Raw genomic sequence first — 18,016 nt, forward strand, 5'->3', positions numbered from 1 at the left:
CTGGTAGTTTACAGACTGGTACGTAGTTTCTCCTACTATCATCAAAATATTGATATTCTAGTTATATCATTTGTCTTTCAGGAAGAAGCAGTTTTAGAACATAATTTTTTATAGTGTTCACCATCTATAGATTAGGAACCCTACAATTCTTTTTAAAAGAAGAAAAAAAATCCATTCATCCTTGCATATATGTTCATTAAAGTATATTTTTTGGGGAAATTGATAGGTAGAAATATTATTTAAGTCGTAAAATTCTTCTTTTTAAAGAAGCACATCTCAAGCTTAAACACACGAGCTCATTTAAAATTTCTCTCCTCATTTTGGCACATTTAAACCAGTATAGAAATTATACATTGCAAGGTTTATTCTTGAGGAACATATCTGCATCAGAATTTAAAGATGGGTTTTGAAATTTATAACATGTTGTTTAAGATACATTTTTAAAAGTCAGTCTTTTACTCAATATGTTTACAGCAAAAGAGGTTGGGGTAGAACAAATTCTTAAAAGTCTTTGAGGCATATAGAACTTGTGACCTTGAAAAATAAATCTTGCATCAAAGAACATCTCAATTCTCTCTGAAATCTTTCTAAAATACAAATATTTTGTTCCGATGTTTTGTACATTCCAATGGCTCAAATGACTTCTATGTCCCTATAGCTGTGCTCCTTTCTGAGATATGAATTGCAACAGGGCTCAAGCACTCTACTATTTTTCCTCCATTTCCATGTTTCATTGACTTTGTGTAGCTCAGAGTGCAGAAAAATCAGCATGTTCTGATGAGCTCAAAAACTATGAGGCAAAAAGATGGACCTGAATTTAATGGAGATTGGAACTCCAAAATAAATATAACACCATATGTCAAATAAAAAAAAGAACTTACATATATTCTCCTGTACAAATCAGAAGAGATAATAAAAAACATCAACGAATAGACAGCAACTTTTTTTTCATACCTACACAAGCATCTTAAAACGACTGCACACATTAAGAATGATTTACCTTTTTATTTGGAATACTTCACATTTATTTGCTAAACAATGGTTTATGTTGCCTTAAACCAAATTTTAGTGGCTTGTATTGGAGGATTTTCTAAGAATTTATATATTGCTAAATAAAATATACTTCCTAATCCACAGCAATAAAATTCTGCTGGATTTTCTAATCTAACAAGCTAAACGCATCACTATAAATCCAATCTGTCTCAAGTTTTAATATGCAAGAAGTTGCAGGACTTTTCAGTGGCACGTTGTGTTCTGTTCTTCTCACTGGCAGTACCACGAAGGCATGTACGGGGCACCCTTGTTTCACTGACGACATCAGGCACCACTTTCTCATAGAGGTTCGGTGCCTTTGCAGGTATGTGAGAGTTGCTATCTATTCACAAACTACTGAGCATTTCTTTTTATCAAAAAAGCCTTCAAATGCTCAGAGTCTGTGGTCCGTGCAGTCCCTTGGATAAATCTAACGAACATATGCTTCACCAAGGCAGAAACCTAAACAGTTAAAAATGGAGATATATTTACAACCATTTTCTCTAGTAAGTGGAGTTCTGGGGTTCTGCGTGTCGTGTTTTTTGCTTTTACTTGGTCTTCAGTACATTTCAAAGGAACGTTCCAAGGCTATGAGTACAAACTCTCCTGGCCGGTTCCATACATGTCTGCAAGTCGTTTAAAGCGGGGCCCCCAGTCACTTAGGTAGTCGTAATTCTGATCAGAGTTTGAGCTGATGGAATCCAAGGAGCTGAGGGATTCAGCCACAGAGCCATTTCCTTCAAACGCGTATGTCTGCAAGGAGTCATACGGGGGGGCACAGGGGTCCACGTCGGCTTCTTTCAGTCTTTCCCAAATAAATTCCCGAAAAATGACATTATCCGGGATGCTTTTAAAAGTCGGTCGACTCAAGAACTGAATTTCGGGCGTCACATCCCTCCGGGTCTTGGTGTCTCTGATGACATTGAGGTTTCTCAGGGCCGCCATGTCAAAAGCTTCTGTGTCTTCCTCCCCTCCACCCTCGTCATCATAGCGGACGATATTTTCTCTGATGTCTCTCTCTTCATCAAAAATGAGGGGCTCTTTTTTCCGTCTTCTTAGGGTGACAATCAGGAGGATCAACACTGAAAGAATGAGAAGCAAAGGGAAGGAGTCAGCAAGGTCCCTCACTGTCCCTCATCACGCCCACAGGAGGCCTCTGAGGTTGACTCAGATGTTCTGCCCTTTAAAAGGAAATGAATTGGCTGCCAGCTTACAGGGGAATTCACAACAGCAGATGTGTTAAAACTGCTGAAACGCCTTTAAAATAGAATGCTTTATTACATCAAAAGAAATCCTTTTCCACACCTGTTCAGAATTGATTGCCTCCCTCTTCAACGTAACCACCACAGTATTTGATAGAGTAAATTGAAGGGCCAGTTCAGGATAAATATAATAATTTCAAAGCTATGAAACACAAAGGGATTTTTTTGAACTCCTTAATTGCTGGAAAGGCAAAGCGACATTCATAAATGTTTTGGGTATAATTTAGCAACTGCAATTTCAGAAGGAAATGGATTACAGCATTTGGTCAGATTCTTTGAAGAAATGCCTAGTGCTTGTCTATGAAACTCAGCTGTTAAAGAAAACTCAGCATGTCAGCCCACATACAAAGATTAAAAGCGTCTCTGTAATAAATTGAGTCCCACATTTAGTATGAAATATTAAACTTGGTCTTTATGTATTATACCAGGAGAGATAATATAGGTTGTGAGATTTTCAGCATTAGCTAAAGATAGATTTAAGAAATCAAACATCCCTTCAATGTTAGGAATTTTCCTTCCCATATCAGCATTAATAATTAGATAATAAAGCACATGTTTGCACCAGAGAGCAAAAAAGATCAAGGGCCCTCGCTATACACATGAATAAGGAGCTGGCTCTTCTGTGAGTGCTAGCTGAAATGGGAACATTAGATTTCATGGCATGATTAAGTCAAAATGCAGTAGAATAGGTATTTTAAAATTTTGAAATTTAAAGATATATAAATTAATGAATTATCTTTAATGGATGTTTTAAATTTTAAAAAGTTTTTCAATTACAGTTGACAAGCAATATTAGGTTAGTTTCATGTGTACAACATAGTGATTAGACATTTATATAACTTACAAAGTGAATATCCCATTAAGTCTAATAACTGTATGTGACACCACACATAGTTATTACAATCTTGTTGACTGTATTCCTTGTGCGGTACTTTATATCCCCACAACTATTTTTACAACTGGCCATTTGTACTTTTTAATCCCTTTACCTTTTTCACTTATCCCCCAACCCCCTCGCATCTGGCAACCATCAATTTCTTCATCATAGATATGAATGAGTTCCTTTCTGTTTTGTTTGTGCGTTTATTTTGCTTTTTAGATTCCATGTGTAAGAGAGATAAAATAGTATTTGTCTTTCTGCAGCTGACTTATTTTACTTAGCATAATACCCTCGAGGTCTATCACATTGTCGCAAATGGCAAAATTTCATTCTTTCTTATGGTTAATATTCCATTGTATATATGAGTATGTACCTCCTCTTATTTATCCATTTGTCTAGCAATGGATACTTAGGCTCCTTCCATATCTTGGCTATTGTAAATAATGCTGAAACAAATATAGGGGTGAGTATATCTTTTCAAATTAGTGTTTCAGATAAATACTCAGAAGTGGGATTGGTGGGTCATAAGGTAGTTCTATTTTTAGTTTTTTGAGGAACATCCATACTGTTTTCCATAGTGACTACACCAGTTTACAATCCCACCAATAATGCACAAGGGTTTCCTTTTCTCCACATCCTAGCAAACGTTTGTTGATTTGTTGATGATGGCCATTCTGACAGGTGTGGGGTAATATACCACACTGTGGTTTTAATTTGCATTTCTCTGATGATTAGTGATGTTGAGCATCTTTTCAAATGTCTTTTGGCATTGGTATGTCCTCTTTGGAGAAATGTCTATTCAGGTCCTCTGCCTGTTTTTTAATCATATTCTTTATTTTTTGGTGTTGTGTGAGTTCCTTACATACTTTGGATATTTACCCCTTATTGGATGTATCATTGGCAAATATCTTCTCCCATTCTGTAGGTTGTCTTTTCATTTTGTTGATGGTTTCCTTTGCTGTGCAAAAAATTTAGTTTGATGTAGTCTCATTTATTTTTCCTTTTGTTTCCATTGCCTGAGGAGACATATCCAAAAAAAAAAATATATTGCTAAGATTATGTCAGTGTTTACTGCCTATGTTTTCTTCTATTTAATCTATTTTGATTTTGAGTTTATTCTTGTATATGGTATAAGAAAGCAATCCAGTTTCATTCTTTTGCATGTATCTCTTCACTTTTCCCAACACCATTTATAGAAGAGACTGTCTTTACCCTATTGTATATCTTTGCTCACTTTGTCATAGATTGATTAACCATTTAGGTGTGGGCTTATTTCTGGGCTCTCTATTCTGTTCCATTGATCTGTGTGTCTGTTTTTATGTCACTACCATGCTGTTTAGATTACTATAGCCTGGTTGTATAGTTTGATATCAGGTACATGCTAGCTCCAACTTTGTTCTTCTTTCTCAATATTGCTCTGGACATTCAGGGCCTTTTGCGGTTCCATATAAATTTTAGGATTATTTGTTCTAGTTCTGTGAAAAATATCATTGGTATTTTGATAGGGATTGTATTGAATCTCTATCTTGCTTTCGGGAGTATGACGACTTTAACAATGTTAATTCCTCTGATCCATGAGCACAATATATCCTTCCTGTTATTTGTATATCCTTCAATTTCTTTTTTTAATGTCTTATAGATTTCTGAGTACAGGTTTTTCTACCTCCTTGGTTAAATTTATTCCAAGGCATTTTATTCGTTTTGAAACAATTGTATATGGGATTATTTTAATTTATTTTCCTGATAGTTTGTTATTGGTGTATAAAAAATGGAACTGATTTCTGAATATTTGTATCCTGTTACTCTACTAAATTCACTTATTCACTCTAATAATGTTTTGGTGGGTTCTTTATGGTTCTCTATATATGGTATCACGTCATCTGCAAATAATGACAGTTTTACTTATTCCTTTCCAATTTGGATGCCTTTCATTTTTTTTTTTTTTGTTTTTCTTATCTGGCTGCTATGGCTAGAACTTCCAAGACAATGTTAAATAAAAGTGATGAAAGTGAACATTATTGTCTTGTTCCTCATCTTAAATAAAAAGTTTTCAGCTTTTCATTGTGGGGTATGATTATTAGCCATGGGTTTGTCATGTATGGCTTTTATTATGTTGAGGTATGTTCCGTCTATCCCCACTTAGCTGAGAGTTTTTAATCATAAATGGATGTTGGATTTTGTTAAATTACTTTTCTGTATCTACTTGTATGATCACATGATTTTTATTCTTCATTTTGTTTATCTGATGTACAACGTTAAGATTTCAGGCTATTGATCCATCTTTGCATCTAGGCAATAAATCCCACTTGATCATGGTGTGCAATCTTTTTAATGTTTTACTGAATTCAATTTGCTAAGATTTTGTTGAGGATTTTTGCATCTATGTACTTTAAGAATATACGCTTACACTTTTCTTCTTTTTTCTTTTTTTTCTTTCTGTAGTGTCTTTTCTGGCCTCATAAAATGAGTTTGGGAGCCTTCTCTCTTCAGTGTTTTGGAATAGTTTGAGAAGGATATGAATTAATTTTTCTTTGAATGTTTAGTAAAATTCATCTGTGAAGCCATCAAGTCCAGGGTTTTGGTTTGTTGGGATGTTTTCAGTTAGTGACTTGAATTTGTTAGTAATTATTCTGCTTAGGTTTGTTGTTTCTTCCTGCTTCAGAGTTAAAAGATTGTAGGTTTCTAGGAATTTATCCATTTCTTCCAGGTTTTACAAGTTGTTTGCATATAAAATTGTAGTATTTCCTTATAACCTTTTTGTATTTCTGTGGTGTCAGTCGTCACTTCTATTTATGATTTTATTTATTTTGGTCCTCTCCTATTTTACTTTGATGAGTCTTGCTAAAGGTTTATCAATGGTGTTTATCTTTTCAAAGAACCAGCTCTTGCTTTTACTGATCATTCTGTATTTTTTAGGCTATATTTTGTTTATTTCCACTCTGATCTTTATTATTCCTTTCCTTTTACTCACTTTGGCCTTCGGTTATTCTTCTCTTTCTAGTCTCTTTAGGTGTAAGGTTAGATTGTTTAAGATTTTTCTTGTTTCTAGAGGTAGGCCTGTATTAGTATAAATTCCTTCTTAGAACTCCTTTGGTTATGTCTTATGTATTTTGAGTCATTGTGCTTTCGTTTTCATTTATCTCAGTGTGTCTCTTGATTTCTTCCTTGATCTCATTGTTAACCTATTCATTGATTAGTGGCATGTTATTTAGCCTTCATGTGTTGGTGTATTTTTCAGTTCTCATAATTGATTTATAGTTTCATACAATTGTGATTGGAGGGTGTATTTTTCAGTTCTCATAATTGATTTATAGTTTCATACAATTGTGATTGGAGAAGATGCTTGGTATGATTTTAATCTTCCTAAGTTAATTGAGACTTTTTATGTGGCCCATCACGTGGTCTATCCTGAGAAATAGTACATGTATTCTTAAAACAAATGTATATTCTGCTGCTTTGGGTTGAAATGTCCTAAAATATCAAATCCATTTGATCTCTCTGTTTATGTCCATCAATATTTGCTTTATGTATTCAGGTGTTCCTAAGTTGGGTGTGTAGATGTTTATGAGAGTTATATCCTCATGTTGGGTTGGTCCCTTTATCTCTTTAGCATGGCTCTGGTGTCAGCAAAATCCACCCTTTAGGTGTGTCGCTTATGGAGCTGGCTAGGTGGTGCTCTGGTGTGGTTTGAAGCTGGCTACCAGGTGTGTTGGTTCTGGAGCCTCTTGGGAGGACCTCCAGTGCAACGTCAGATGCTGGCTTGTGGCTGCCTGATGGGAGCTACAATGTGATCTATGGTTGGTTGCCACCTATGCTGAGCTTGCTAATGCTTGCGATCAGCGACACTGTGAACCAAGGCTAGCTGCAAGAAGTGCTGGGCTTGGGGCCATTTGGTGGGCACCATCCTGTGACCTGAGGAGAGCCACCAGTTGTATTGGGTTTGTGGCCACTTAGGTAAAGCTACATTCCTAGCCATCACTGCCTGCGGCTGATACTAGGCTTTTGGCCACATGATGGGAGTTACAAGTTGAGACCGGTTACCACTTATATCCAGCTTGGGACTATTTAGCAAAAAATGCAAGACATGTTGGGCCAGCTGCTGCTTTTGGGAAATTTGTAGACCTTTGAGAGACTTTTGGAAAGCCCACAGTGCCACCAGAGGCCAGCCACTTGTGTGAAAAAACCCCTGGGAGTGGCTCACGCCAGGTGTGTGAGTTGGGTCTTGTGGGGTATCAGGGAATCACCAGGACTGGGCCAACTGGTCAGCCAGGTTAATGGAGAGATCAGAATTAGTGCCCGTTTGTCCCTGCTGGCTGGGTCGGGGAAAGATTCAACAAAGGAACAATGGTGACGGCCAGTGCTTTGGTCCCCATAGAGAGCTACCCTGCCCTCTGTCACTCCAGCTCTCACCCTGTGGTGCATCAGTCCAGTCGCTCACCATATGTCTCTGGTACTTTTCGAGCAACTGCTCCTATACTGGAGACCAGAGTGAGTGTCTCTGTGAGGGAGTTTGGGTAGGGCCCCTCAAGAGAAACCCCTGGGACTCCAGCAGCCGTCCGTCTCACTCAGATCCCATCCCCTTTGGTTTTCACAGTCAGATATTATGGGGACTCCTCTTCCTGGCACTGGTGCTACAGGCTGGGACCCCGTGACTGAGATATCCTGCCTAAGGCTTAACTGCAACATGTGGGTGTGGAAATGCCAGTTCTGCAACTCCACCCCTCCTACCAGTGTCACCAGGAGGTCTGCTCTGTATCTTTAGTGATAGAACTTCAGTTCAGCCAGTCTACAGGGGGCTCTGAACGATGGTTGTTCTATAACTTAGTTGTCATTTTGATGTCACGGGAAGAGGTACGCACGGCATTTACCTCCTCCGCCATCTTGACTAGGTCATATGTGGAGCTTTTTCAATAAAAATATTGGAAATTTTTTTTAGTGATTTGTGACAATTTGACAAAATTTGCAGGTAAACCACGTAGTGTAGAAATATCAAAATAAATAAGAACAAGCTAGGTATGTCATGAATGTATAAAATACATACATATATATATATATATATATATATATTATCATTTACTACCATAAAACATACAAAAATCTATCATAAAAAGTTAAAATCTATCAAAACTTAAACACAGTGCATGGTGTCATTCGTGGTCAAGAGAAATGCAAACAAATGTAAAGATACAGTACTGATTCAGAAGTGCATACAGTACTGATTCAGAAGTGCATACAATTAACTGTATACTTACTATAGTAATAATTTCGCAGCTACCTCCTGTTGCTTTTGCAGTGAGCCCAAGCATTGCCAGTATCTGCTTACAATGCCACATGACATTAATCATCTCTGTATGAGCAGTTCATCTCCCCAGTTAATTGTGATACCTCATGGTTCTCACATATTTTTCACAGTGTTTAGTGTAATACCATAAACCTTGAATAACACCATGGGACCCATACGCAGTGCCACTAGTGGTGTGGAAGTACTCCCAAGCAGGAGAAGTCATGACATGACAAGAAAAAGTTGAATTGCTTCATATGTACTGTATATTGTGGTCTGCAGTTGTGGATGCCTGCCATTTCAAGATAAATGTATCCAGCATAATGACCATTGTAAAAAAAAGAAAAGGAAATTCATGAAGCCATCACTGCAGCTATGCCAGCAGGTAACAAAATCTTGCACATTTTTTGTGAAATACCTTTCGTCAGTACCTTGTACTGAAAATACAGCTTTTATGTGGGTGCAGGATTGCTAGAAGAAAAGCATACCTGTGGAGTCTAATAAGATTTGAGAAAAAGCAAAGTCATTATATGAAACTTAAAGCAAAAGGAAGGTGACAGATCTAAAGCTGGAGAATTTAATGCCAGCAAAAGATGGTTTGATAATTTTAGAACTGTTTGGCTTTAAAAATGCCAAGACAACAGGAGCAGCAGCTTCTGCCAATGGAGAGGCAGCAGAATAGTTCCCAGATGCAATTAAGAAAATAATTGTGGAGAAAGGATATCTGCCTGAAAACGTTGTAGAAACAGACAAAAGTGCCCTATTCTGGGGAGAAAAATAGCACACAGCACACTTATTAGTAGGGAAGACAAGCAAGCAGCAGAATTTAAGGGATAAGCTAACTGTTCTGTTTCGTGCTCATGCAACAGTCCAGTTTATGAGCTGCACTGCCCTTATCTATAAAGCTGCTAACCCCCAAGATTCAGGGGGAAAGATAAACACCAGCTGCTAGCCTTTTGGTTGCACAAGAAGAAGCCCTGGACAACAAGAACCCTTTTCCTGGATTGGTTCTGGTGATGCTTTGTCCCTGGAATCAGGAAGTACCCTGCCAGAAAAGGGCTGCCTTTCTTTTGATGTTGGAGAAAATGCCCCCTAGAACTGTCACTTAGAACTCCATGAATTCAACACCAGAGGTGTCTTAGTGGTCTACTTACCCCCAAACGCAACGTCTCGAACCCTCTATATCGGGGGGCATGAGGACCTTTAAGGCCCATTACACATGGTGCTCTACAGAAAGAATTGTCAAGGCGATGGAAGAGAACCCTGGTGGAGAAAACATCGTGCAAGTCTGGAAGGATTACATCATTGAAGATGCCAACATTGTAATAGAAAAAGCGGTGAAACCCATCAAGCTGGAAACAGTAAATTCCTGCTGGAGAAAACTGCAGTATATTGTGCAAGACTTCACAGATTTATGACAGAACCAGTCAAGGAAATCTGAAAAGATTGTGGAGATAGCAAACAATGGTGGGGCTAGGTGAAGGGTTTCAAGATCCGGATCTTGGAGATTTCAAGAACTAATAGACACCAGGCCAGAGGAATTAACAGAAGATGACTTGATGGAGATGAGAGAGTCCAAACCAGTGCCAGACAATGGGGAAGACGTAGAAGCAGCGGAAGGGTTCTGATTATTCAAGATGGCTTCTGACTTCATTTACGACATGGACGATTTTACTATTATATGGACATTGAAACTAAAGTAAATGGTGGAAGGAGTGGTACCACATAGAAATGTTTTTAGACAAATGAAAAAGTGAACAGGTCAGGTAGCATTTTCTGTGCATCTCTGTGAAGTTACACCAAGTGTGCATGCCTCCCCTCCCCCTTTGTCAGCCCTGAGACAGCAACACCAGCTCTTCCGCTTCCTCTCAGCCTGTCTCTCTCTCTCTCTTTCTCACACACATAACAATTCTTTGGTATATTCTATTGTAACTATATTTTCATACTACCAATACATTTGCCTTTAGACGCTCATGTATAGTGTTCAGTAAAGGTGAAACACAGGGCACCCATGGGTGTTTCACTACATAGATACAACACACGTTAAGGATATTCATACATTATGAAATTTATCTTACTTCCCAGACTGACCTGAAGCTGAAAAAAATGTGAAGTGCTTTGGAAGGTTAGACAAGCTAACATTTCAATGACTTAGAGAGTATGTTTTTCCAACTATTTGACATTGCAAAAAAATAAATTTTAACCCTTATGTAGAGTAAGTAGTAACTGCTTTTCAGGGTCTATGGAGATAATTCCTCTATTAAAATTACTTTCTAAGTAAGCACAAGATTATGCAGTTTAAGTGTTATTGTCATATGTCTTTTCTGTTCATGTAGACTATAGTTGTGAGCAGACACAGAATAAAAGATTTAGGTCTAGCTGAAGTCTAGACATGTACTTATATTGTGCTGCTTGTTCATGAACTTACATATCCATTTAACAAACAAATACATGTCAGCCATTTAATACATGCATTAGGTATGATGAGATCATGTTGCACTTACAAGCAGGCATAATACATTTCCTCATGGAACTCACAGTTGAATAAGGACAGTTGCATATGATGACTGAAAGTAACAGTGTTTTTCTGAAAGAGGGAAAAAGATATATATCTTTAAAGATATATGTTAGGGGAAACAGGTACAGACAAAGAAGATTTAACTGAGGGTAACTGAACTTGGTTTAGTGGGGCAGAGGTGATATTCTTGGCACAGTCAACCACGTGACTGGAGAAAAGAGAAAGAGGAAGGAGGTAGAATTGGAGGATGGAAGCACCTGGAAGACCCTGTGGCCCAAGAGCCAACGTGCTTTATGAAATACATGATATAATCAGATTTGCTTTTTGGAAAAAATCATTTAATTGGACCGAGGATAGTAAGAGGGGAAGAGTAAATGTTACAAAAGCATTAAGAAGGCTACTGTAGCAGTGAAAGCACAATACCGACCTAAATTTCTGGTTTTAGAACTCAGTTTCATAACATTCAAGTCAACGTTTCGTGAGTATCCCAGTGTGTAGGCAATAGTGCTGGGTCCTGGTGAAACCCTAACAAGACTCATCTCTGCTACCAAGCACCTCAGGCTTTGTAGGCTGTATGTACACACAGTAGAAATCCCAATGCAATTCATGTAAGAAGGCACAGAGACACACAGACGTAAAGAAGCATACAGGCCAGAACAACACCATTCTGCCTAAAATGAATGAGGGAGAAAAATACAGAAGTATAAAACACATGCCATACTATAAATTACTAGGCCCCTTTATTCTCACTTTCACTGTGGTCTGTGACAGATATATATCCAGACATTTAAACGGGAACATGGTTTTTACTTAGTCATCTTGAACGTATTTCAGTCCTACGTTCCTAACCAACTTCCTAGAGGTTAACCATGGCATCAGTGGCCCCTACAATTAAGAAGCCCTTATCTCCACTACACTTCTATCATCAGATGTCTTATCATCTTGAAGATGCAGACACTTTAAGTCATCCAGATTGGCTATAAAAGAACTTGTAGTGTAGTCCTCCGCTCAATATCTCATTGTCATCCTGAATCCCCTCTGCTTATGAATGTCTGCATTCTCAATATTGAGTCTTGGTATCCAGAACTTGACAGAATTCGGCAAATGTGGTACAAAACTAAATAAGGTTACTTATATTAAAGAAGGCTCTTTCCTTTAATGTATTTAATTATTTTTTTATGTATTTCAATGTTGAGTCTGGGGTTCATTTAAACCTACTACAAGCCACATCTTTTCCATTCTAAAGCTCTGTAAAAGGTTTTCATTTTAAAACCAATTGCAAGAATTTATATGTATACCTCTTAAATATCACTTTCTTAAGTTTAACCCATTGTTCACAAACCAAAATGTTAAAGCCTGAATTTCATTTAATCCAACAATATTTTTACGGAACACTAATTTGCTTAAACTTTAAGCCTATTAGGGCAGTGCTATTACTCTGAACAGATGTGTCTTAAGCACAGAGAACAATACTTAATGGTAAGTATTCATTGAATAAATATTTGTTACATAAAATGCAGGCAATGTATTGTCACTGGAGATGCCGGCAGCTCTGATCATTAATAAGTTCAATATTCTGTATAAGAAAAAAACAACTGTTATATAATGCAATAATTATGCAGATATATAACATTTGCTAGTAAAATATGTATGGGAAGGTATGTTCTGGCCAGGATGCTCAGAGGAAGTCCCACAAAAATGATGACATTGAGGTAAGACTTGAAGGATGAGCTAGCCGTCATCAAGAGAAAATATTTTCTCTATCGTCTATATGATAAATCAAAATTTATTAGTCATAAAAGAGTTGCCTAAATCTTCATTATCCAATATGGTAGCCACATGTGGTTACTGAGTGGGCTATTCTGAATTGAGACATGCTCTAAGTATAAAATATCCACATGATGTTAGACTTAATTTTTATAAATGAAAAAGATGTTAAGTTTATATTAAAATGATAATAGTTTGGTTATACTGCTTTATATAAAATATGTCAACATTTATTTCATTTCTTTTTATTTTTGCTAATGAGGTTCCTTGAAAATTTAAAATTACATATGTGATTCACAATTCACACTTGTGAAGCACAATATATTTCTTTTGGACAGCTGATCTAAATGAACGATTCAGAATACTAGAACAATTTTAATTGCATATGGTCTTAAGGAATGCCACTACAAAATTTTATTGCCAAATGACATACTGAACTGTGAAACAGCAATTATATTACAATTACTACTGTTATCTATAAGATGTAACTGAATATGACCTACTGTAAAAGAAAAATCTGCTAGAAAAATCTGTGTGCAATGTCACAAATTTATTATAAATAACTCTGTTTTTTAATCTTTGCTCTTTGATCCTGTTGATTTGCAAAAATATTACTAAAAATCAGTTACTTAGGCAAGGTATTTTATCTCCCTCTGCCTCAGTTTTCTCCTCTCCAAAATGTAGATTATAAATAGAACTTATCTCAAAGAAACTAGTCCATAGTAACATAATGAAGATTAAGTGAGCTTACAGTATTTGTAAAGTGCTTAAATAGTGCTACACAAAGTAAGCATTACCTAGTTTTGTTAAATATCACATATTGTGAACTTCCATAATAAAGTCAAAAAATTCAGTTCTATTCCTTTGGGTCTTATAAAAGTTTCAATCATAGAGCTGGTTCACAGAAAGAAAGAAGCTTTACATGTACTCACATGTGATTTTGATAACTCCCTACTGATTTAGTTAATTTATTTGATATCTATTCTATTTGTTGGATGATAGAATAATGATAAACATACTGAGCCTATTCTCAAAGGGTTCAAAATATATGGCAACAACAATAAAATAAACAGTAGAATGTGACAAATACTCTTTCCAGATTCATTCCAAAATATTTCCCTCCCTCATGATATATACGTAGCCCCAAGAATATATTGGTTTAAAAAAGAGATTAAGATCACTACTTTCAAGATGATTTTATATTTGAGTAATGCAAACAAACATATTTACAAATTGTGATACATGTCACAAAGGAAGTATGCAGGTTTCATGATAAAGAATCATGGTGTGGAAGTGATGTCATAAAAATGAAGCATGAGGTGAGCATCTTGAAAGCTCCCCTGGAATTTACAACAATTGAACAACTGTAATTCCACAAAGGACTCCCCACAGAGCAGAACGGCAAGACTAAGAGGCGCACTACTGAAATCATTTAAAGGTGGGCAAATTGTGCAAGCAGAGAGGGAAGGGAGAAGTGTGGAGATGGGGCCACAGGACGCAGACCTAGCTCAGTGCTCGGAGCTACCGGAGCATTCCGGAACTACCGCAGCTGTGGAAGAGGGAAGAACTCAGACTGCTAGGGCTCTGCTTATGGCCCACAGGACTGAGGGGGCAGCATATAGCATGGCTGAACCCAACGCTCACAGCAGAGACCTCGGAGAAAAGACTGACGGAAGAAGGCTGAAAACGGTGGTTTAAGCCCTCACTGACGAGCAGAGAACAGAAGCCTTAGGCACTGAGACTAGCCGCCCCCTCCCAACCCTCCCAGAGCTCGCCCCACCACCACCTGCCCAGTGCTAGAAGAGGAATAGTAGTGGTGTCAGATCAAAAGAACAGAATATATGCAGTTCTTAGAACTGTGGTCCACAGACACGGACTCACAGCTCCACTAGTTACAGCAAAGGGGAGGGAGCTGTGGAAGCGGGACTGGCTGTGGTGGTGGTCGCCACCATTGCTCTGGGCCACTTCTCTCAACCCACCTTGCCCCTGTCCCCACCTATCTGGGCAGATGCCTGCAGGAGTAAACAGCTGTTGAAATACACAGGATCTGAATCTGGTGCAGGAAGAGTTTTGGAACTTCAGAAGCTCTCCACATCCCCCCACGGAGGTGGTGCCGTATGACCCAGGTGAACTGTTCACAGAGGAGAAGCCTGCCTTCCAGGGAACCTCACATTGTGTCAGAAGGCAGAAAAGTGCAGAGAAAACATAACACTACAATGTGAGAGAGAATAAAAGGCTGTAGTCAGAGAAAAAAAATAAAACATTCTACCAACACCTACTGGAAAACAAGAGAAAGACCTCTTTCTATCAACCTGTTGCAGGACCCACTCCTTTAGATATCTAGGAAGAGAAATAATAAATCATTAATTGCCCTGAATAACCAAGGCAACAAGACAACTCAGAAAGAAAATGAAAAGTCTCCAGAAAGTGAACCTAAAAATGTGGAAATATGTGACTTAAATGACAGAGAATTCAAGATTGCAGTTCTTAAAAAACTCAATGAGATGCAGGAAAACACAGACAGGCAGTTTAATGAACTCAGAAACACAATCAAAGAAACAAATGAACATTTTACCAAAGAGATTGAAATTTTAAAAAAGAACCAAATAGAATTTCTGGAAATTAAGAACTCAATAAAAGAAATGAAGAATGTAATAGCCAGCTTAGGTAGTAGAGTTGACCAGATGGAGGAAAGAATCAGTGACATCGAAGATAGAAATCTGGAAATGACGCAGATGGAGGAAGAAAGAGACTTGAGACTTAAAAGAAATGAAAAAACGCTACAAGAACTTTCGGACTCCTTCAGAAAGAGCAATATAAGAATAATGGGCATAAAAGAAGGACAAGAAAGAGAGAGGGGAACATAGAGTATATTCAAACAGTCAATGAGAACTTCCCAAACTTGTGGAAAGAACTAGATCCTCGAATCTAAGAAGTAAATAGAACACCTAATTACCTCAACTCCAACAGGCCTTCTCCAAAGCACATTGTATTGATGCTGTCAAAAATCACGGCAATGAAAGAATCCTAAGGCAGCCAGGGAAAAGAAGATGGTAACCTAGAATGGAAAGCCTATCAGAATATCATCAGACTTTCCAGCAGAAACTCTACAAGCTAGGAGGGAGTGCAAACAAATATTCAAACTATTGAAAGAGAAAAATTATGAGCCAAGAATAATATATACAGATATCCTTTAGATATGAAGAAGGAATAAAGACCTTTCCAGACATACAGAAGCTAAGGGAATTTTCTAATACACGACCTGCACTACAAGAAATACTGAAGGAGGCTATTCAGACAGCATCAATAGGGATAATTTGTGACAACCAAAACATTAAAGGGGGGAGAGTAAAGGCCTGAACCAAAATATGGGAATGGAGAAGTAAGCATGCTGAAGAAAATGGAATACTCTAAATATCAAACTTTTTTTTACAAAAACTTAATGGTAACCACTCAAAAATAAATAAATAAAAATCCAGAACTGAAATATATAACATAATAGAAGAAACAAAGGGGAAAATCATAGAATACCACAACACAAGAATACTAGACAACAACAAAAAGGCAAAGAAACATGGAGACACAGTCTTACCAGAAAAGTAGACAGAATGATAGGAAATCCTCACATATCAATAAACACCTTAAATGTAAATGGACTGAACTCACCAATAAAAAGGCACAGAGTAGCAGACTGTATCAAAAAAGTTAAACCTAACCATATGCTGCCTCCAGGAGGCACATCTTGGCTACACTGACAAACATAGACTCAAAGTGAAAGGGTGGAAATTGACACTCCAAGCAAATGGTACCCAGAGAAAATCAGGCGTCGCCATACCGATAACAGATGAAACAGACTTCAAGATAAAAAAGGTAACAAGAGAGAAAGATGGACATTTCATAATGATAAAAGGTACTATACAAAAAGAAGACATAACAGTCATCAGTATTTATGCCCCCAATCAGGGAGTGCCAAAATATACCAAGCAACTACTAACAGAATTAAAGGGAGAAATTGACCAAAACACAATTATAGGAGGGGACCTAAATATATCATTGGCAGCTATGGCTAGATCATCCAAACAGAAAATAAAGAAATAGCAACCCTAAATGACACATTAGATGAAATGGACGTAATTGACATTTGTAGAGTATTTCATCCTAAAACATCGGACTATACATTTTTTTCTAGTGTACATGCAACATGCTCAAGGGTAGACCATATATTGGGACATAAAACGAGCCTCAGCAAATTTAAAAAGATTGAAGTCATACCAAGCATAATCTCTGATCACAAGGCTTTGAAATTGGATACTGATTGCAAAAAGAAAGCTGGAAAAACCAGAAATACATGGAGATTAAACAACATACTTTTAAAGAATGACCAGATCAAAGAAGAAATAAGATGAGAGATCAAAAGATACATAGAAACAAATGAGAATGAAAATAAATCCTACCAAAATTTTTGGGATACAGTGAAAGCAGTTTTAAGAGGGAAATTTATATCATTACAGGCCTATCTCAAGAAACAAGAAAAATCCCAAATATATAACCTCACATTACACCTTAAAGAACTAGAAAAAGAAAAACAAATGAAACCCAAGGTCAGCAGAAGAAAGGAAATAATAAAAATCAGAGCAGAACTCAGTGAAATAGAGAACAAAAAGACAATAGAAAAATATTAATGTGACAAAGAGCTGGTTCTTTGAAATGATTAATAAAATCGACAAACCTTTGGCTAGACTCACTAAGATAAGCAGAGAGAAGACACTAACAAAATCAGAAATGAAAAACGGGAAGTTATCACGGACACCAAAGAAATACAAAGGATCATCCAAGAATACTACGAAGGACTACATGCCACCAAATCCAATAACCTAGAAGGAATGGACAAGTTCTTAGAAACATACACCCTTCTAAACTGAATCATGAAGAACTGGAAAATCTAAATAGACTGATCACCAGTAAGGAAATTGAATCAGTCATCTGAAACCTTCCCAAAAGCAAAAGTCTGGGACCAGATGGCTTCACCAGTGAATTCTAACTTTCAAACAGGATTTAATACCAATCCTACTCAAACTCTTCCAAAAAATTGAAGAAGAGAAAATACTCCCTAGCTCATTTTATGACGCCAACATTAGCCTGATACTAAAACCTGGTAAGGGTAACACAAAAAAGAAAACTACAGACGGAAAAATCCTAAACAAAATTATAGCAAATCGAATGCAACAATACATTAAAGACATTATTCATCATGATCAATTGGGGTTCACCCCAGG

The 18,016-nt window shown here is 37.2% G+C and overlaps 1 protein-coding gene across 4 annotated transcripts in view; it reads right to left on the minus strand.

Moving 5' to 3' along the window:
• Nucleotides 1-342: 342 nt before the first annotated feature.
• CDH7 (cadherin 7) overlaps nt 343-18,016 on the minus strand; it is a 130,194-nt gene continuing 112,520 nt past the window's right edge. For all 4 annotated transcript variants that reach the window (XM_081078197.1, XM_081078196.1, XM_081078195.1 and 1 more), the window contains exon 12: nt 343-2,114. In XM_081078197.1, coding sequence (XP_080934323.1) covers nt 1,621-2,114 — 494 coding nt within the window. In that variant the 3' untranslated portion in view covers nt 343-1,620. The remainder of the gene's footprint in view (nt 2,115-18,016) is intronic.

This window comes from Rhinolophus hipposideros, assembly GCF_964194185.1.
Source record: "Rhinolophus hipposideros genome assembly, chromosome: 17".
Classification (NCBI taxonomy): Eukaryota; Metazoa; Chordata; class Mammalia; order Chiroptera; family Rhinolophidae; genus Rhinolophus; species Rhinolophus hipposideros.